The sequence below is a fragment of the Marmota marmota genome, unplaced genomic scaffold (assembly GCF_001458135.2).
Source record: "Marmota marmota marmota unplaced genomic scaffold, marMar, whole genome shotgun sequence".
In the NCBI taxonomy this organism is placed as follows: domain Eukaryota; kingdom Metazoa; phylum Chordata; class Mammalia; order Rodentia; family Sciuridae; genus Marmota; species Marmota marmota.
The window spans coordinates 46623646-46645008 of record NW_026000229.1 but is presented as its reverse complement, the minus strand read 5'-3'; the positions used below and the strand labels follow the sequence as shown (position 1 = coordinate 46645008).

The window sequence follows — 21363 nt, the reverse complement described above, 5'->3', positions numbered from 1 at the left end:
CCCTCTGGCTTGATGACAAAGTGAGAGAGACTCGGGTGTTTGTGACTCACTTTCTTTACCAGGAGACCAACTGTTTCTGTCACCGCTGGTATCGATGAAGTTCTCTCCTCCACCGCTTTCTGATGACATCAGATCTCTGCCATGTTGGTATCCCATGCGAATGGCAGCATTTCGTTCCCTTTGCCGGGTGACCAAAGCAACGGGTGAATCCTGACCGGCCCTCACAAGCCCCGTCTCAGTCCTGTTGCCACTGCCTATGAAGGCTCAGTTGGTATTTACCTCCACACTATTCAGCAGGACCCGGACCGAGAAGCAGTTTCCACGGGTTCTTTATCCCTGGGCCAGAGCAGTTCCGGGAGCCGGAATTCGGCCGCTCCGTGCTCGGTGTATGTTCTGATAGGAGCAGGCTCCAAGAAGCAGTTTCGGCGGGTTATTTAGCACTGAGCCTGAGTAATTTGTCTGCGAGCCACAGGCGAATGGCAGCCTGAAATTACCTGTTCTATGGCTGAATGAATGATGCAATTCTAATTTGAAGAGTATGTTTTGAAAACATCCCACTTGCACACATGCGCACTTGGCTACACATCCATTCTCTCTCCTCCTCCATTAACCTCTCCCTTGCCACCCCCAACCCCTACCCCACCGTTCAGAAATATCTGTTCTTTACAGAGAGAATATCTCCACAAAAAAGGAAAGTTTTCCTTGCCTCTTTGTCTCACTAGTCAAACCCCTGGGGAAAATATAAACAGATACAGGTAGAATGTAATGCATACACAGAAACAGAGGCACAGGGAAGGAACTGGGAAGCTCCCTGAAGACACATGGGGGAACTGTGGATCCTATTCTGGAGAGATTTGTAAACTCTTAATAATCACTGACTTATAAAACACAGCTCATTTGGCTCAGAGCACTAAAAGATGTTAAGTCTCTCAAGTTGCAAATAATATTTTCCATCCATGAGTCAACTTTTTTACTATATAAAGGAGAAGATTCTTTTTTTTTAAAGAGAGAGAGAGAGAGAATATTTTTTAATGTTTATTTTTTAGTTTTCGGCGGACACAACATCTTTGTTTGTATGTGGTGCTGAGGATCGGACCCGGCCACCCACAGGCCAGGTGAGCGCGCTACCACTTGAGCCACATCCCCAGCCCAAGGAGAAGATTCTTATGGCTGAGTTTCTCTCATATCTTCCTCTCCAAGTCAGAAATGCTATCAGGTATGTAAGGAAGTCAGCCTGCATCTGAGAGCCACTGTCCCACTTCATTCAAGATGACAAGAGCAGGCGGTTCTTCTGCAAATCCTGAAATTCTTTGTTGCTTTGTTCTTTGTCAGAACACGTTAGGTTCTCCACTTCTCCCATCGTACCCCTAAGGGAGCCTGGAGTGACACAAACACACTAAGGGCTCACGCTACAACTCAGGGAAAGTGGTGTTCAAATGTCTTAGATATTTTTGAGGAATCACTAAATTCCTTTCAGGTAAAATATGCGTGACCTTGTACCACTTTGTAAATTAGTCGATGAACAAATTATCTTCCAACAGGAGCAATTAAAGCAGGTTGTTATTTTTTTAGAGTTGTTGCAAGTGACAAATAGTAAGTAGAAAGAAAGAAAGAAACCGGTCAGTGGACTCTCTTTTCCTTTGGATTTGCCTATACATTAACCTCAAAAACATAAATTTTTAAAAGAAGATGAATCCATGTTCTTATAATTTAAAAAGAACTTATTTCAGGGCCAGTGGACTTAAATTCCCATAAGTGGTTAAAGCTGTAGAGGAGGGTCTGGCTCCCTTCTCAGTTATACAAAATGGATTTCATGGTTGTTTGTCCTCTTCTCTCCAACTGTGCATTTGTACTATCTTTTGAGATGAACAGAAAGACAAAAGAGGTGAATTTAAATTTTCCCCGTGATCTGCTAATAGATGTACTTTAGAGGTGTATGTTATAGAAATGATGCAGTGAGATTTTGAATCATCTGTGTAGTTTATCTATCTTTCTCTGATCCTATATAGCTAAAATTTCACTCTGGCAGAAAAACATGTCAATAAGATCTTGACTAGCATGAAATCAAATAATTACCAAAGTAGGAGTCAAGATTCAAGTTTTGGTTCCGGGTCACACACAATGCATTGGAAGGTACCAAGAATTTCCTGGTCTGTGAGTAGGGTAAGTTAATTTGTGTCTCATGTTATTGCGTAGTGTCTTAAAAAGCCTCAATATCTGTTTTGATACTAAATAAAAGTTGTCATGCCAGCTGCACTATAGATTTATTTAAGTATTCCTAACTGGAATAAATATCTTTTATGACCCACAGTATACAGATGGGCACACTGCAAAACACACAGCTCAAGAAATTATCTATGCATGGGACTAATGATTTAGCAGAATTTTTTTTGTAATATTTTTTTAGTTGTCAATGGAACTTTATTTTATTCATTTATTTTTATGCAGTTCTGAAAATCACACCCAGTGCCTCAAACATGCTAGGCGTGCTCTACCACTGAGCTGCAACCCCAGCCCTGTAGCAGCATTCTTGATTGCTTTGGCAAAATAAATTTGTAATGGGGGAGAAATTTTATTCTTTGTGTTCACTATTGTACCCCACAATGATAGGAAAATAATTAACAATAAATAAATATTTGTCAAGTGCCTAAATAAATAAATAAAGTGCTACAATTTAAATTCAGCACCTAACCTTTTTATTGCAAGCTATTTTCAAACTCAGAATGATAGCATGTAGTCTGGTAAATATAAGTATTATTATGGAAAGTATATTTGAAATTAAAATTCTTCTGGAAATTTCAGTACATGTGGTCATCATAATTATAATCCATTGAACTAAATCACTTGGAGAAAATGTACATTTTCATTAAAATCATGTTCATTAGATAAATGTTTTCATTATTCTAAAAATATTGTAAATTTAAATATCTAAAAATATTGTAAATTTAAATATCTTGGCAATAAGACATTTATCATTCTGAATTTGTCCAGGTTTGATCAAGTACGAAGAAGCAAACCTCTTGATTTCTGCAGACTGTATAAATGGCATAATTATGGAATTTTGTGAGTATCTTCACAGTGACATTAATAAATAATGTGATCAATTTTCCTACTTTTAAAGGCAATATATTGTTAAATCTAAAATACTGATGTTGGCTTACTCAGTCAAATATCATACTTTAACCAAGAAACTTTAGGTCATAGAAATAAGCCTGAACCAATATTTTAAGAAGGTTGTTAGCAAAATATCCACTTCTTTAGTCTGGTCTCAACTCTTGATGCAACCAATATCAGAAAGATCTTTCTGGTCTCTGCACATCCTAAAGAGACCCTTCTATTAATTATTTAATGCATACTTAAAATAAAAGTAAGATGACAAAGAGATCTAGTATAGAGTTTAGGGCTTAATTCTAGCAAAAATGAAGGCACATGGTTTTACATACTAGAGAAACAGACTTACCCAGCAGCAAGGTGTCTCACAAACCAAGCCACAACATAGAAGAGTGCAGTTTGGGCAGTGAGGGTGGGATGAAGCCAGGGGAAACCATGGTCCACAAAAGAAATCATGTACAAGTGATATAACACCTGAATTCAATTACTTAAGACCCCACCATCACCATCACGAAAGGGAAATTAGATTTCCTTTGTATAGCTTCAGGAGAGTTTAAATTTACCTGGGGAGTGCCAAAATCAATGTGTAAAATTAATAAAAGGAAACCAATTTTGCTCAACATGAACTACTCAGAGACAACCAGAGTTCCTCAGGAGAGGAATGAGCTGGACTGTTCACCAAATCCAGACACTACTTGGGAAGAGTCTGATCCAGAGAGAACTAGATAGGTAGTTCTCACAATATTTTACAGATTCGGAGGTGTTCTGCAGCACCTCCCTAAAAGTAACAAATGTAAGTGGGCTCAAGACTCTGATCCCACAGTTCCAATCTTACTTGTTTTTTATTGGAGGTATCATTTGGCAGTTGTTTTTCATATTTATACTAAATTTTTCAGCGAAGTGAAAGGATGAGATCAAGGTTTATATTCATACATAGAATATACAAGGGGCAATGATTTTTACCATTAAAGATGAAACATTACTAAGACTCGGTATTATAGGAACATTTGAAATTAAATGAGGTCTATTCCAAATCCATCTCCAAATATACCAGTATTTCTAGGATTTCCTGAGTGCACATATCTAAGTGAAACCCTTAAATCTCTCTGAATATCAATTTTCTTATCTATGAAAGAGGAGGATAGAGTGGACCTCCCTACAACTCAAAGGCTCATTAGGAAAACTAAATGAGATGGTGTAAAAACACTTAGTACATTTTCCAGTATTGTATGAGCAAAACCTACAAAAGTACCTCATTGCTCACTTCTTGGTTACTTCTGTTTTTCTAACAGCTTTAGGATCCCAGAATAGAACAGTGCATTTTGTGACTGAATTCATCCTCCTGGGTTTCCATGGTCAAAGGAAGATGCAGATTTTCTTCTTCTCATTAATTCTGGTTCTCTATCTCCTGACCTTGCTGGGGAATGGAGCTATTGTCTACGCAGTGAAATGGGACAGGAGACTCCACACACCAATGTACATCCTCCTGGGAAATTTTGCCTTTTTAGAAATTTGGTATGCTTCCTCCACTGTCCCAAACATGCTGGTCAATATCCTCTCTGAGACTAAGACTATCTCCTTCTCTGGCTGCTTCCTCCAATTCTATTTCTTTTTTTCACTGGGTACAACAGAGTGTTTCTTCTTATCAGTTATGGCTTATGATCGGTACCTGGCCATCTGCCGTCCATTACACTACCCATCCATCATGACTAGGAAGTTCTGTGTAACCCTGATCTGCGTGTGCTGGGTGAGTGGATTCCTCTGCTATCCAGTCCCCATCGTCCTCATCTCCCAACTTCCCTTTTGTGGACCTAACATCATTGACCACATCGTGTGTGACCCAGGCCCATTGTTGGCCCTGGCCTGTGTCTCTGCTCCTTCCACTGAGCTTATCTGTTACACCTTCAACTCAATGATTATCTTTGGGCCCTTCCTCTCCATCCTAGGATCTTATACTATGGTACTCAGAGCTGTGCTTCGTGTTCCCTCTGGTGCTGGTCGAACTAAAGCTTTCTCTACATGTGGGTCCCATCTAATGGTGGTGTCTCTATTCTATGGAACCCTTATGGTGATGTATGTGAGCCCTACATCAGGGAACCCAGCAGGAATGCAAAAGATCGTCACTTTGGTTTACTCAGCAGGAACTCCATTCCTAAATCCCCTTATCTACAGTCTCAGAAACAAAGACATGAAAAATGCCCTTAAAAAAGTCCTGGGATTAATAACTAGTTAAAGCTGAGACCACTTGGAAATAAATGTTGAATAGGCCACTTTTCTTTTAAGAGGTTAAAGAATTATTTTTATTGTACAGAATAATGGAATTTACTGATCATGTTCATCCACCTTCTACATTTGTTCCCCCTCCCCCATACTTCCCTGTCCCTAGCAATCCCTCTTCTACTTTCAGGTCAACTTCTTTTCCCCTATGGTCCTGGGGATTGAATCCGGGGTCTCATACATATGAAAGAGAACAAGCAATACTGCACTTTCTATATTTGGCTTATTTTGCTTAACAAAATGACGTCATCTAGTTCCATTCATTTTGCTGCAAATGACAGTATTTCATATGTGTTTGTGTGTATATACATACATATATGTGCATACATATATACTCACACCATGTATATACACACACACCATATATTCTTTATCCATTCATCTATTGATGAGCACCTAGGCTGATTGCATATCTTAACTATCTTAATAGTGCCACAGTAAATACCAATGTATAGGTATCTCTCTTGTATCCTGACTTCATTTTCTTTGGTTATATACTGGGGAATGAGATTGCTAGATCATACAAATGCTCTCTTTTTAGTGTTCTGAGGAAACTCCATACTTTTTTTCCATAGAAGCTGTGGTAATTTACATACTAAGTGTGTCATTTTTTTTAGAGAGAGAGATAGGAGAGGGAGAGAGAGAGAGAGAGAGAGAGAGAGAGAGAGAGAGAGAGAGAGAATTTTTTAATATTTATTTTTTAGTTTTCGGTGGACACAACATCTTTTATTTTTTTTTTAATGCGGTTCTGAGGATCGAACCCAGTGCCCCGCGCATGCCAGGGGAGCACATTACCGCTTGAGCCACATCCCCAGCCCCTAAGTGTGTCATTTTTGACCTTAGTTACTTATAATAATAGTAGAGAATGGCTTCAGTAAATGTGTTCTGGTTCATACTTATAAGGAGAGGGAAAAACTTATCTTTCACAATCCCTTAGCAGTTCTGTTTCAGCTCATTGGTGATAAATGCTCAATAAAATATTTTTAACATGCATTAACAGACATGGCCTCACTGAGTAATTACATTTTGTTCATATATATATATACATATATATAAAATCAACAATACATGTGTTTGTATACATGTTTACATACATACATCCTTTTTCTATTATGTATATTTTATTTGCTTGTCTTAACCTTAGCTGATGTAAGAAATTAATTGCATGTGTTCTGAAGCCTTGGAAAAGAGTGTAATCTTTTAAATTCATTAAATAAATATTCTTAAAGATAACAGATTGAGAAGCCACAAAAAAAAACTGCTAGGAATGGACATCTTCCCTAGTTTGAAGCTGTCTTTCACACCAAACTTACAATATTCATCACCCTTTTATGCTTCATGCCTCTATCACTTAGGAATAATTGAAAACTTTCTTTCTGTAACCCAAAGCCCCATTCACTCTTCTCTCCTACTGACCCACAGTGTGAGCCTTACACTTCATGATGATCAGCCCTCTTATTTTACCTCAAACACATTTACTCTCATCTGGAATCTTTATTCATATTGTTTCCTCCAAAGTCAATGTGATAACCTTCATATCTTGTGTAATATGGAATAACAATACCCTCAATATATTTTTATTTGTACGGGATAGGTAATGTGTTCCTCTCAGGAGGCTACAGGGCAAAGTCTTGGTCATAAAAGTATTCAGAGAAAATTAATGAATTTCATATTTATACCCAAAACCTATCCTGAAACAGGAAGGTCATCAGCGGAAGGACCAGTCCTCTAAAATGAGAGTTCACCATCTTAGTTATGACCGTTTCACAATGAAATGAGAAATGCAAGGAAACCGGGCCACCAATGCTAAGAGGCGTAATGCTCTTAGTGTATTTCTACCAAAGCAAGTTTGGCAACAGTGGTCAGAGGACATGGAGCATTTGGCTGTGACATTTCTTTGAAGTCCAAAGTTTTATCTTAAAAAAAAATCACAAATTGTACTTTCTAATCCCTAACATATAAAATTATTTTTCTGAGTAAAATTAGCCCTTCAGAAAGACATTTCATTGGGGACTCTGTGTATCCTGTGGCACAATAATCCATCCCCTGTTTGAGAAACTTTAGCTTAAGGAGACCACAGGGTGTCTCCCCAAGTTGATGTAGCATGCTATTTTTAATAATCCCCATAGATCAAGTTATTGAAGAATATCAATGAAAGCCCCAGGCAAGAAAGAAGAAAGTCCCTATGGACAACATGGAAAATTACAGGCTCACTGGAAGAGAGACCTGTGAATTCTCAACAGTGGCAAACATGAGGCATAAGTAGGACCAGCACAGAATCTCTACACAGTGAAAAATAGGCCCCTAGGATCTTAGAGTACAAGACAAGTAAAATTAGTCATGCAAGAAGCTCTCACACTGGACCTCCACCTTAAAGCCAGGAAAGGAGAGATCTCTGTGCCCTCCGTGCAGATGTCCTTCAGGATCATCTAGGAAAGATTTGTGGTATTAGGGGAAAATAAAATTCCTCAGAGTGTTTAGATCACCATGGAATTCACGCACTCTAAAAATCAGTGCCCTGAGTATTCACAAAGTCATTCCAGGTCTTCCCCCTCTTAGGAAATGGCTGAGGCACCCAGAAAGTTTCTAATTTTGTAGAGAAGTTGAGCAAAATGGTATGGAAATAGTTCTATCCACTGAGAATGGAATAATATGGTGTGTTTTGTTTTATTTTGTTTTGTTTTTGTCTACTCTCAGTTCTATCTTCTTTAACCATTCCATTACTCATCTGCACCTGGAAACAGTGACATTAAAAAAGAAAAGAAAAAGTCAAATTCATGTGTATGAAGGCTAAGATTTCACATAGAGTTTAATGATGGATATATTAGGAAATGCATCTTAAAGTACATTGAAATTATCTGTGAAATTCATTTATCATGCTTTCCCTGCTACTAAAAGTTTTTCTACAAGTTTGTTTGTTGTTTCTAATATCAGCAAAAGTAGTCTGTACCTTGAACACATAAACTAAGTCCCATGCATTTAGTTTTAGAGTCAAAGTCTATGAATCTAAATTCAGAATCCTTGCTGATGCTGCTACATTCGATGGTAAGTAGCTGCTCTCTGCTCTCTCCTCCGGTTGAGAAATTTCTTGCCTGGGAAGATGGAAAATGTGTACAATTCCTATAGTGGGGAATCATTCTTTCATGGAACCTCACTAAAATGACCTTCAATGAAGGTTTGTTTAGTTCTTAATAATCATCCTAGTTGAAAAATCAAAAGTCATTTATCCTCATCTTTCAGTTTCCTTCTTATCATGGTTTCTGGTCCACCAGATCACAGCCTGCTTTAACATGATCAGCTCAACAGGGAAGTTGTGCTGCTTCTAGATGGGTTTCATAGTTCACTTAATGTATTACTAATTTATTGAGCCTGCAACAGCTGCATAATCATAAATATATTTATTTATTTAATGTGATTTCAATAACAGGAGAGGTTTTTTTATTTACATTCAATGAGTACTATAAATTTTATATATAGATATGTGTATACACACACACACACACACATATATATATATATAAAGAAGGTTTAAGTCTAACTCATCTCATCAATCAAAAATGTTAACAGTATCTTGTTAAAAATTTTTTGGCTATCACAATATGTTAAAAATACCATTGTACTCTTTTCTCTGAGTTGTTTTTGATTCTTAAAAATATATCTTCTTGGGCTGAGGCTGTAGATCAATGGCAGAGTGCTTGTCTTGCATTTGTGAGGCACTGGGTTCAATCCTCAGCACCACATAAAATAAATAAATAAATATATATATGTGTGTGTGTGTGTGTGTGTGTGTGTAGTAGAAGTAATAGTAGTTGTAAATGGACAGCATGCCTTTGTTGTAGATCTATAGATAGATAGATATCTTCTTTGGTAATGATCTCCTAAGGAAACAAGGAAAATTTTTAGAATGTGAGGAAATTAATTTTTGAAATAACATGTTTGTCTTGTACTTTGTTACTTTGAATATTGAGGGTTTTTTTTTAAATGAACTAAAACAAAATTTCCCAAATAATGTATTTTAAGGGAAAATTCTGGCAGCATTAATAGAAAAAGCTTTAAAAGAGAAACTCTTTTGTTATTGTAAATTTTTTTCTCCAGTACCTCTCACGTTACATTTGTCTTCCAATGAAATGCCTCTCTTTAAATGTGTATGAATTATGATTAATTACCATGTGAAATTAATCATCAGGGAATGACTAATAATGACTTTTCTTTGCTAAAAGAAAATGATTAATTACCTAATTCTAAATGAGCTACAGCACCATATAAATCTCTTTAATTGGGTAAAACAAAATATATTTTTAAAATTCCATGTGTATATCCTCATTGGTTTTCTTCTAGTATTTTAAAAAACTGATTGAAGATGAATTTTCCTAATGGAAATAGCTCCAGAAAAAATCTGAAATAATGTCAAAGCACAAGCCACTATAATTTGTAAAATTCAAATCTTTTGAAAATGATGGCATAAACTGTATGCAGTGACATACCTATAATCCCAGTGACTTGGGAGGCTGAGGCAGGAGGATCACAAGTTCAAGGCCAGCCTGGCAACTGAGCAAGACCTTGTCTCAAAATAGAAATTTTTAAAAAGGGCATGAAAATGTAGCTCAGTGGTGGATCACCCTTGATTTCAGTCTCTAGAACAAAAAAAAAAAAAGAAAAGAAAGAAGAAATGATGGCATACATGAATACATGTCCTCATATTTTGAAGTGAATAGCACTATATAATAGTCGTGTATGAGCAGCTTTCAATGAAAAACAAATTACATATAAAACAAATCATTTTTGCCTCTATTTCAAAATTTCTGTCTCCTGCCCACTCTCGCACTGGGGATGAAAACCATGGCCTAGCACATGATAGAGCAGCTACTCTACCACTGAGCTAAGGAGGATGAAATTTAACTGAGTTTTATCTAGTGCCACTGCAAATTCAAACAACCTAGAATTTATGGAAAAAAAAATAATGAGGCCAAAGGGCACATTCAGAATAGGGCAGGATTTGTTTGAGACTTGTTTTAGAATAGCCAGTACATTTGCCTGCATGAGTCAAACTCCCTGTCTCAAGAAAAGCTTCAAGACATTTCAGCAGCAAAGTAAATCATTATTATCTGTCTATTTTCTCTCCAGAGTCAGGGAATCATGAATAAGTCAGAGAGAGCTACAGTGGCACATTTTGTCTTATTGGGCTTTCCTGGTCCCTGGAAAATGCAAATCACCCTTTTCTCAGTGATTTTCTTGGTCTACATGTTGACTCTGACTGGGAACCTGGCCATCATTTGTGCGGTGTGGTGGGACCACCGACTCCATACTCCTATGTACATACTCCTAGCCAACTTCTCCTTCCTGGAAATCTGGTATGTGACTTGTACAGTACCCAACATGCTGGTCAACTTTCTTTGGAAAACTAAGACCATATCCTTCTCTGGCTGCTTCACTCAGTTCTACTTCTTCTTTTCCCTGGGCACAACTGAATGCTTCTTCCTCTGCATCATGGCTTATGATCGGTATCTGGCCATCTACCGCCCACTGCACTATCCCTCCATCATGACTGGCCAGCTCTGTGGTATTTTGGTGTCACTTTGTTGGTTCATTGGTTTCCTTGCATATTCTATTCCCATTTTCTTCATTTCTCAACTTCCTTTCTGTGGTGCCAACATCATTGATCACTTTCTGTGTGATGTGGAACCTCTGATGGCATTGTCCTGTGATCCAACACCCATTGTAGGCCATGTATTTCATTCTATGAGTTGTTTCATCATCATTCTCACCATTTTGTATATCCTTGGATCCTACACCCTGGTCCTCAGAGCTGTGCTGCAGGTTCCCTCTTCAGCTGGACGACAAAAGGCCTTCTCTACCTGTGGATCTCACTTGGTTGTGGTGTCTCTGTTCTATGGAACTATAATGGTGATGTATGTGAGTCCCACATCTGACAACTCATTTGCTATTCATAAGATCATCACACTGATATACTCTGTGGGGACACCAGTCTTAAACCCTTTCGTCTACAGCCTACGCAACAAGGACATGAAATGTGCCCTCCATCATGTCATCTGTGGTATGAGAATTATCCACAGCTCATGAATAGGGTTGAATAACTCAGTGACACTCTTTGCACAAGTTGAAGGCTAATTATAGCCATCATAGTCCTTTTGTGTAAATCAAATTCACTATCTAATCATATTTTGATGAGCTTCCTGTTTCAGAAATGTGTTTTCAGGATCTCATACCAGGCAGAATGGCAGTCATCAAGAATACAAACAATAAGAAATGCCGGAGAGGTTTGGGGAAAAAGGATCACTTTTACACCACTGGTGGGACACCAGTATAAATTAGTACAGCCACTGTGGAAATCAGTATGGAGGTTCCTCAAGAGACTAGGCATGGAATAACCATATGACCCACCTATGCTACTCCTCAGTATTTATCCTAAAGAATTAAAGTCACCATACTATGGTGATACAAGCACACCCATGTTTATAGCAGCATAATTCACACTAGCTAAACTATGGAACAATGCAAGTGTTCATCAACAGAATGGTAAAGAAAACGTGGTATATATACACAATGGAGTTTAATTCAGCCATAAATAAAAATGAAATTATGTCACTTGCAGGACAATGGATGGAATTCGAGAATATTATATTAAGCAAAATAAGCCAAATTCAGAAGGTCAAGAGTCACAGTTTTACTTGTGGAAGTCAGGAAGGAAAAAGGAAAATAAAGGTGAAGCAGAGTGGGAGGGCTAATGAAAATTGAAGAGAGTTCAGTAGAGTAGAGGGTGGGAGGGAGGGAGGGATCTAAAGGGGAAATACTGGGCAATGATATTGACCAGTTATATTGTATATTTTATACATATACAAACATAAAACAAAAAACCCCACCATTATGTACAATTATAATGCATCAGCAAAAAAAAAAAAAAAAATGTGTTCCAGGGGAAAAAGATGAGCTCCAAACCTACAGAAAAAAAATAACTTTTAAAAAATCTTAATTTCTACTTCCAGAAAGATACTCTGTCCACATAACTTTTTAAAGAGATAAATCAGTTATTTGTTTACAGATTGTCTACTGATTCTGTAATAAAACACATAACAACATGCCTGTTGTCCTGGATTCTTTTTTTGGGGGGGGGGCAGGGTTACTGGGGATTGAACTCAGGAGCACTTTACCACTGAGTCACATCCCCAGTCCTCTTCTTTTCTTTTTTATTTTGAGACAGGGTCCCCCTAAATTGCTGAGGCTGACATTGAACTTGCAATCCTCCTGCCTTTGTTTCCCAAACCACTGGAATTACAGATGTGCACCACCACACCCAGCTGTCCTGAATTTTTGACAACACATCATTGTTGGATTCACTAAGTGTGACTCCAACTTCACAATTATTAGTTCATAATCCTCATCAACTGTGTATTAGGGGAGGCTGGAAATCAGGCTGAATCCATGAGTGAGGATAACTTCAGTGAGAGTTATAGTTAGGAAATTCCTCTCAGTGAAGTGACAGGCACATCAAAAGGACCACTCAGAGGGTTTGGCCTTGTCCCCTGGAGTTGATAGACACTGGACTGTCCCTGATTCATATCTGAAAAAAAAGTGCTGATTGTGAAAGAGTTGGCTCTGAAAGCGGAGCTGGAGTGATGCACACAGCAAGAGCAAACTCTATTTCCACAATATATAGAATGCCCTTATCTGACCTCATTAGACCCCATGGAAGATAACTTGGGCCATCTTGAAAGGGATTCCACCCAAAAGTACCACTCAGAGAAGTAAAGCAATTCCAAAAGTGAGTCCACAGGGAGTAAGTAGGTCACCAGAAAACAGGATGAAAGAAGTTGTAAGTAGCAAGTCAGTGAAAAAACATTGGGGAGCCCCCCTACCCACACAACCGTGTGTGTGTGTGTGTGTGTGTGTGTGTGTATCCATACCTACACAAGTCAAGGAATAGCCTTTTGGCCTTGACTTCTCAACTTCTCCCCGACCTTGAACTTAGAGTAACTGGAAGCATCATAGTAATATAGGGAGAAAGAATAAAAGATCAGAGGGAACAAAATAAACTAAGCTTGGATTAAACCCAATCTGGAGAAGTTTTAACTTGAATTTAAAATTAAAATTCTTATTTTAGACTGTACTGGACTTTACAATATCTGGATGAGAAGATCATGTATTAATACTAAACAAAATCATAAGAATTATTATACTGGCCCAAGGCATTAGCCATAGGTGGAGTTAAACAGATCATCAGAAAGTGTTTAAAATAGACATGGTGGGAAGAAAAATAAAGTTCCTTTAAGTTTATACCCTAAGTTTAAACTGTGCAATAAGACAGTTAACAGATGTAAATGTTTGCCGCAGTCCGGCTGCAGCAAAATAATCGGGGGGTGACGAATAACTTGTGTACGTTGATACAGCAGGAGTAGGAGCCGTTTATTGCAGGACAGGAGCAGTATTTATACATTCCACACAGCTTATCTAATTAGCATAAACTAGATACATCAGTCAACCAATCAGGAATCTCTACACTTAATGGCTCGGTTTTGTTACTTCTCAAACCACTCCCTCTGACATTTTGCCAGGCACCATCCAGACTTGTTTACGAACTTTAACATTCCCCTGCAAAATGCCAGGTGTTATTTTGACTTGTTTACAGACTCTAACAAATGTTGAAACTTTGCCATAGCCTAGAAGAAAGAAAAGCTCTTGCCTGACAGACTAAGAAGTATCTCCTTGAAAATCCCCCTGGGTGATTAAGAACACTATGCTTCAGGATGGGCAGAGGGGCCTAAAAAAGGTGGGAAACAGAATCAGAAAATCTGCTTAGTATCGCCCATGTCCCATACTAGCGATGGAATTGGGATCACTCTGAATGGTTTGGGCTGGCAGCGAAAAGACCACATGGACAAGGAAGCAATTTTTCACAAAGCGGAGGTTGCTGTCGGCTCTGTGACCCCAAGGTCCTCTTATGTTAGAGTCTGTAAACAAGTCAGGATGGCGCCTGGCATTTTACCAGAGAAATGTTAGGGTCTGTAAACAAGTCTGGATGGCGCCTGGCATTTTGCCAGAGGGAGTGGCTTGTGAAATAACGCCAGCGAGCCATTAAGTGTGGAGATTCCTTATTGGTTGACTGCTGTATCGAGTTTATGTTAATTAGATAAGCTGTGTAGAATGTATAAATACCCCTCCTGTCCTACAATAAACGGCTCCCACTCCTGCTGTATCAATCTACACAAGTTGTTCGTCACCCCACCCCCCGCCCCGGTTATTTTGCTGCAGCCGGACTGCAGCACTCTTCCACACTGGAAGGCAAGAGAGTGAGTGCACCTGGAACCCCTTTATTTATAGCGAAAAGGCATTTTATATAATATTCTAACCAAATAAGTCAGGAGATAAGGTTTCAAAAGGTGTTGCCCAATCCCATTGGGTAACGCTCAAGTCCTGAGCTGAAGCACTTCATTGAGAGCGGAGGTAAAGGCCACTTGCTTTGCACAGAGCGTGGGTAGCTTCCGCAGTCCTGCTGGGCAAAATAACCAGGAGGTGACAAGCAACTTGTGAAGGTTGAAGTGGGAACTGCTTTATTGCAGAACAGCAGAAGTATATATATCTAACTGATTACATACAGCTTGACTCAATCAGCATCATCCAATCATAGCATTGCTCCCCTACAGATACAGCAATCAGCCAATAAGGAGTCCCCACCATCTTGATGGCTCGGTGGCATTGCCTCACAAACCACTCCTCCTGGCAAACTGCCAGGCGCCATCTTGACTTGATCGCGGCCTCCAACAGGTAGCAATGCCAGTCCAACATCCCCTTTATTCAAGGCTGAGAGGGGATACTTAGCTCATGGGCAGGGCGGCATCCCACAGCTTAGGATGGTGCCAAAGACAAACTTGAACTGCCCATCTCAATTTTTCCTAAACCAGCCCTAATAGTTCAGTAATCCAGCTGAATTCATTAGCTCAGAGGGATAGAAAATGTTTTTTATAAAACTCAATGACTCACAGCATCCTATTGCTGCAACTTACTAGATGTTGAATTTGTAATTGTGTCTGGCAAACACTTGCTCTTTCATTAATATTCAACACAGAATCACTTCTGGAAAGCCTTTTTCACATCACCAAACTGTTCCATGTGTCATCTAGGTGTCATAAGAGACTTAAGCGTGTCTTATGTGTCTGTGTCTCTTTCCTTAGACTATAAACCATTTGAAGAAAAAGACAGTATCTTATTTTTTAGTCCAAACAATAGCAAAGTGCTTGACTCAGAATAACATGGGAAAGGAACAGTTTGTAAAACTGTGTCAGTGGGCCAGTTCTTGAACCAATCCTCCCAGGAAGTAAATATGGATTCGTCATAAAATCATTAACTGTTTAGATTTTAGTACTTATGAAACATACGTTTTAAATCCACACATGAATATGAATCTTTACTGCAAAATAATGCATGCTTATCATAAAATTTTCAAACAACACAGATAGTATAAAATTAAAGGCGAAAGTACTCACCCTCCCTCCACAATCCCTCTGCCCACAAGTAACAGAATTAATACTGATGTAAATTACTATGCATATATATGCATGTAAATGCATAACCACATATGGTTTTATTAGAACCAATTGAACTAATTCAGAATTCTATATCATCAGAATACCCACTCTTGGAAATATTTGGTCTCCTACTCTTCTCCAATCTGAAATTCTTTCTAATCCAAGGGAATGCAATCCTGGTCTCATAACATTTGCCACTGCTGCCTGCTGGAAGTTAGTTCTCTTAACTTTTATGAGTCATTAATATAAGCTACCTGATTTTCTTATCCCCCACTACTCATTAAAGGAGTCCATCCTGTTTTGTGTGTGGAGCCTTGCAACTTAAAATACTAGAGCTTCATCTGGAAATTAGTCAAAAATTCCAAATCTCAGGTAATACTCCAGAGTTTTGGAATAAGAATCTGCAACATAACACAATCCTCCAGGTGATTCATATGCAAATTAAAGTAGGAGAACCACTTGTCACTTGGAGAAGTACAAAAAACACTGATGCCTGGGATCACATGAGAGATTCCGATTTGTCTACCATAAATCCTGGATATCAAGAGTTTCCCCCAGTGGTGCTAAGATGAGAAGACAAGGCTGAAAATCACTGATCTAGATGATTGCTACTTAATAGCCTGTGAACTAGCAAAGTCAACATTACCTAAAAGCTTGTCAAAAAATTAGACTCTCATGTCTCAACTAAGACGTCCTGTAAGTGTGAAGAGTGTCACTGAATATCAATTTCACATACAATCTCAACTTCTATGAGATAGATCAACATTTTCAGATTCCACATGAGTAAGATCATAGAGTACTTGTGTTTCTGTCCCTATTTCACTTAATACAATGATCTCTAGTTCTATCGATGTTGTTGCCAATGGACTTAATCTTCAAGTAACCAAGAGAATATAGAGTTCTGTTTAAGTTGAAGTATTTTAAGCTAGAGAGGAAAGGTTTTCTCACAAACATTTCAGTATTAGAACTGTAGTCATACATAAAACTACCATTGATCCCCTGGAAAGTGATTCCTTAATGAAATTCAATCTCTTTCCAATAGAAAGCCTCCTAAAATTTATCTGGTATTTCCCCTGGATCTTCTCTTTCCTTAACGCTAGCCTATATACTAGAGTTAATATAGAGAGAAACAAGGCAAGTCCCAAAGGTTAGAAATAGAATGCACTCCAGGGGAAGAAGGAAAGCCTCAGAGATCACTTGGGGAGGTACCCAGGGGTGTTCTACAGTAATTCCTGAAATGAAACAGATTTAATATCTTTCACATGTCAAATGATTCTGCAGACTCCTAGAAAACAAGTCTCTGGAGCCTCCAGAAATGAAGTGCAATGAACCATATACAATGCCTGGTGTTACCTGGACTTTTTCTCATAGAGCCAGGGAGGAGATGCTTGATGCTGAGGTGATGTTCAAATCCACCATACCCACCCCTCTCTCCAAGCTGATCCAGGAAAGCCGTCTGCATGTGTGAGAGAAAAAGACTGAGGGTCCCTATTACAACCCCTTCTGTAGTGCATTACAGAGTGCCTTTTACTTTATCAGTCTGGAGAAGTTCAAAGGAGGTAATGTAATAGTGTAATATAAAAGTTCCGTATGTGAATACAGGACACACACTCATTGAATGAAAAATTACACCCCATGGCTGAGTCACACTTGTAAAATGAGGAGTTAGAACGGATCATTATACAGTTTCTTTCAATTCTATGATTTCATAGCTAAGATTATAAGAGATAATCTTTCAGAAAACAATCTCATTTTTCAGGAATAATCAAGTGACATGTTTCTTCTCTCAGGCTACCTATGAAGAGAACATACTAAGTGAAGGTCATTTGGAAGGAGGCTATCTAAGTAAGCTACCATACTTGCAGTAGGTGGACTGGTGGGTTGATAAATTCATTGTTTGTTTTCTTGCACTGGAGAGGAAAATATTTTTTTTAAAAAACTGTTTCCCTAGGATTGTAGGCCAGATAATGATTTATGAATCTCAAAAACATGAGAAACATTATGTTTATGGCATAAAAATGATGAAGATTTTAGTCTACTAACCTCACTGTTTCCAGAAAGTAATTTCGGTAATTTTAGAGTATGGGATTATGTAGAAGTTTGTTGACTCAGTTCATTATAATCAATGTGAAAACTCTGGAATTGATTACTCAGGCTTTTCCTTTAAACTCTCCTCCTCTTTGATTATTTCATTAAGTAGCTACACTTTTCCCAGAGATGTGAGGAAAAAGAATAATAACGTTGCTGCTGATAAATCTCTTACAAGGTGTGGTGGTAGAAAAGATGAAATGTGGTGTGAAGTTGTCAGTGTACAAGGGACGGCATCCTGAACTGTTAGTCACATTAAGCAGGCACAGTCCATTTCTCAGAACAAATGACAGGAGTCTCAGACCTCATAATTCTCATTTCCGGTTTAAATCTATGAGCCTAGACTGGTCCCTGACCTCAAGCAGAAAAAATGAATCACCTGTTGAGCAGCTAAGTCAAGGAATATGTTAAACAAATGTATTTGAATTCACCAATAATTGGAAAGCTGGACAACATTAGAGCTTGGATGCTCAAAACTTCCATTTTTGTGCTTCCTTTAAAACTATGAACAAGGGACTAGTGATATTGAAGTGGATCATATATGAGCCTTCCTTCAAATTCTGTGTTTTTTAATTGTCTTTCAAATTCTTTTCTCTTGCATTCCTGGAAAAGTTACTGACCTCCAATACACAAGACAAGAAATCTGAAATTAACAAAAGCTCAATATTGAAACTACCATATTTTTAAAAACTCTTAATGGGTTCATTCTAATACTAACCAGTTACAAGATTGGTTTAAACATAAGTATTTATAAATTTTACTTGTTCAATTCTTAAATACATAAGTCCTTTGCTATCCAAGTATTTCAAAATGTCCCTTTTCTTTCTTTCAGTAAAATTAATTCCAACAGATAAAATTGTAGCTAAAACCCCATTGATCTCAGATTCTTTTAGGAAAAAAAAAACTTTATTTTTATCATCCAGAAAGCTTACTAAATAAACTAAACCCTTGTATCAACAACATAATTTCCTTTGTTACATCTAGGTGGGATTTGAAAATGATAAGTAAGATAGTCTTGTTTTTTTGGTTTGTTTTCTTTTTTGTTGTTGTTTTTGTTTTTGTTTTGCATAGTGTGTATAAAAAAACACTTAACCTCTATGTGCCTTGGTTTTCTCATCATTAAATGAGGATAAGAATATTACTTTTTTCATAGGCTTGTTGTGAGGATTAAATGAAAAAAAACATTAAAATGAACATATAATAGGTAAAGATATTTGAAAAATAATACTTATTCTTTGAAGTAAAGATATTTGATAGAATAAGGATTTTTTTAGGTGTTATTCAACTGGCCAAAGTGAAATTTAAAAATAAAACCCTTAAAGGAAAATTTAAGAGCAGCTCTCAGTGGTGGATATAATAATATCTATGACAATTCAGTTGATTAGACTGTTCTGAAAGGCCAATGTCCTATTGTGAGTTTTATTTCCATGTGGTGGTGTACTGATTTCTTGTTACCAAAGGTCTAGTTTGGGCTGGATAAGATAAAATGGATGATTGTGTGCATGAGGACTCATAATCAACATTGGAAAAACAAATCAAAAGCTGAAAAGCTCTTGTTAAAACTCCAAGGGGGAATAAAAAGAAATCTATCTAATTGTACCACTGGTATATAAAATCCTAGTTGCATTGGATTATAGAGAAATAATACTGAGATTTATAACCAAATTTCCAGTATGATAGGATTTGTTTCCAGTTGGTCTCAGAATATTCATATAGTTTCCTGTAAGGTCAAGTTTCCTCCTCAGTAAAGAGATTTTAAGTCCAAGAGACAGGTTGAAAGCAAGGACATTTGGATTAAACTCATGTCTTTCTTCTTCATAGATTGAGGTCCCATGAACAGATCAGCATCACATACTGTGACCGAGTTTGTTCTCCTGGGATTTCCCGGTTGCTGGAAGATACAAATTTTCCTCTTTTCGTTGTTTTTGATGATATATATCTTGACTTTGCTGGGAAATGGCGCCATCATCTGTGCAGTTAGACGTGACCCACGGCTACACACCCCGATGTACTTTCTGCTGGGAAATTTTGCCTTCCTTGAGATCTGGTATGTTTCTTCCACTGTTCCTAACATGCTAGCCAACATTCTCTCCAAGACCAAGGCCATCTCATTTTCTGGGTGCTTCCTCCAGTTCTATTTCTTCTTTTCACTGGGCACCACTGAATGTCTCTTCCTGGCAGTCATGGCTTATGACCGATACTTGGCCATCTGCCGTCCACTGCACTACCCTACCATCATGACTGGAAGGCTCTGTAGCACACTGGTATCTTTATGTTGGCTCATTGGATTTCTTGGATATCCAGTCCCCATTTTCTTCATCTCCCAACTCCCTTTCTGTGGCTCTAATATCATTGATCACTTCCTGTGTGACATGGACCCATTGATGGCTTTGTCCTGTGCCCCAGCTACCATTACTGAAACTATTTTTTATGTTCAGAGTTCCCTTGTCCTCTTTCTTACTATTATGTACATTTTTCGATCCTATACTCTGTTGCTCAGAGCTGTTTTTCAGGTCCCTTCTGCAGCTGGCCGACGAAAAGCCTTCTCTACTTGTGGTTCTCATTTAGTTGTGGTGTCTCTTTTCTATGGGACAGTCATGGTAATGTATGTGAGCCCTACATATGGCATCCCAACTTTGATGCAGAAGATTGTCACATTAGTATATTCAGTAATGACTCCCCTTTTTAATCCTTTGATCTATAGTCTTCGTAATAAGGACATGAAACTTGCCCTAAGAAATGTCTTGTTTGGAATGAGAATTGGTAAAAACTTACGAGTCAAGAATGCATAACCCAAGTTATAATGAAGAGCGAGGTGGAGGTGTATTAGTTCTTTCAGTGCCACCTGGTCCTCAGTTTAAGTAGTCAGAGATCATATATTTCACCTGGAATTGTGCCCAGTATAAATATATTTTTGGTACTGACTTACTTAAACCTTACTGCACCAGTCTTCAACACCTAATGAAATTTGTTCAAGCCTGTCCTGATTGGAAAGATCAGACAGGATTGCTGAATAAGATAAAATGGATGATTTTGTGCATGAGGACTCATAATCAACATTGAAAAAACAAATCAAAAGCTGAAAAGCTCTTGTTAAAACTCCAAGGGGGAATAAAAAGAAATCTATCTAATTGTACCACTGGTATATAAAATCCTAGTTGCGTTGGATTATAGAGAAATAATACTGAGATTTATAACTACAATAATTTCAAGTATGATAGGATTTGTTTCCAGTTGGAAACAAATGTGAGATGCTCTCCTACTAAGATGGCTGATGGTTTATCATTGTATATCTTATTCTTCCCTGCAACAAGACAGTAAAACAATGCTGTTCAACTATAGATGC

General features: G+C 38.0%; 3 protein-coding genes across 3 annotated transcripts; all 3 read left to right on the top strand.

The window, feature by feature from the left end:
- Positions 1-4063: 4063 nt before the first annotated feature.
- LOC107137721 (olfactory receptor 11H6) lies at positions 4064-5344 on the top strand. Its single transcript, XM_015480173.1, has 2 exons — positions 4064-4103; positions 4335-5344. Exons 1-2 carry the CDS (start codon positions 4064-4066, stop codon positions 5342-5344), a joined length of 1050 nt encoding a protein of 349 aa, XP_015335659.1.
- Positions 5345-10268: 4924 nt separating this feature from the next.
- On the top strand, positions 10269-11469 carry LOC107137720 (olfactory receptor 11H7-like). The gene has a single exon (XM_015480172.2). It carries the CDS (start codon positions 10525-10527, stop codon positions 11467-11469), a length of 945 nt encoding a protein of 314 aa, XP_015335658.1. The 5' UTR covers positions 10269-10524.
- An 8343-nt stretch (positions 11470-19812) lies between these two features.
- Positions 19813-21028, top strand: LOC107137863 (olfactory receptor 11H4). The gene has a single exon (XM_015480298.2). It carries the CDS (start codon positions 19850-19852, stop codon positions 20807-20809), a length of 960 nt encoding a protein of 319 aa, XP_015335784.1. The 5' UTR covers positions 19813-19849; the 3' UTR covers positions 20810-21028.
- The last annotated feature ends 335 nt before the right edge of the window (positions 21029-21363 follow it).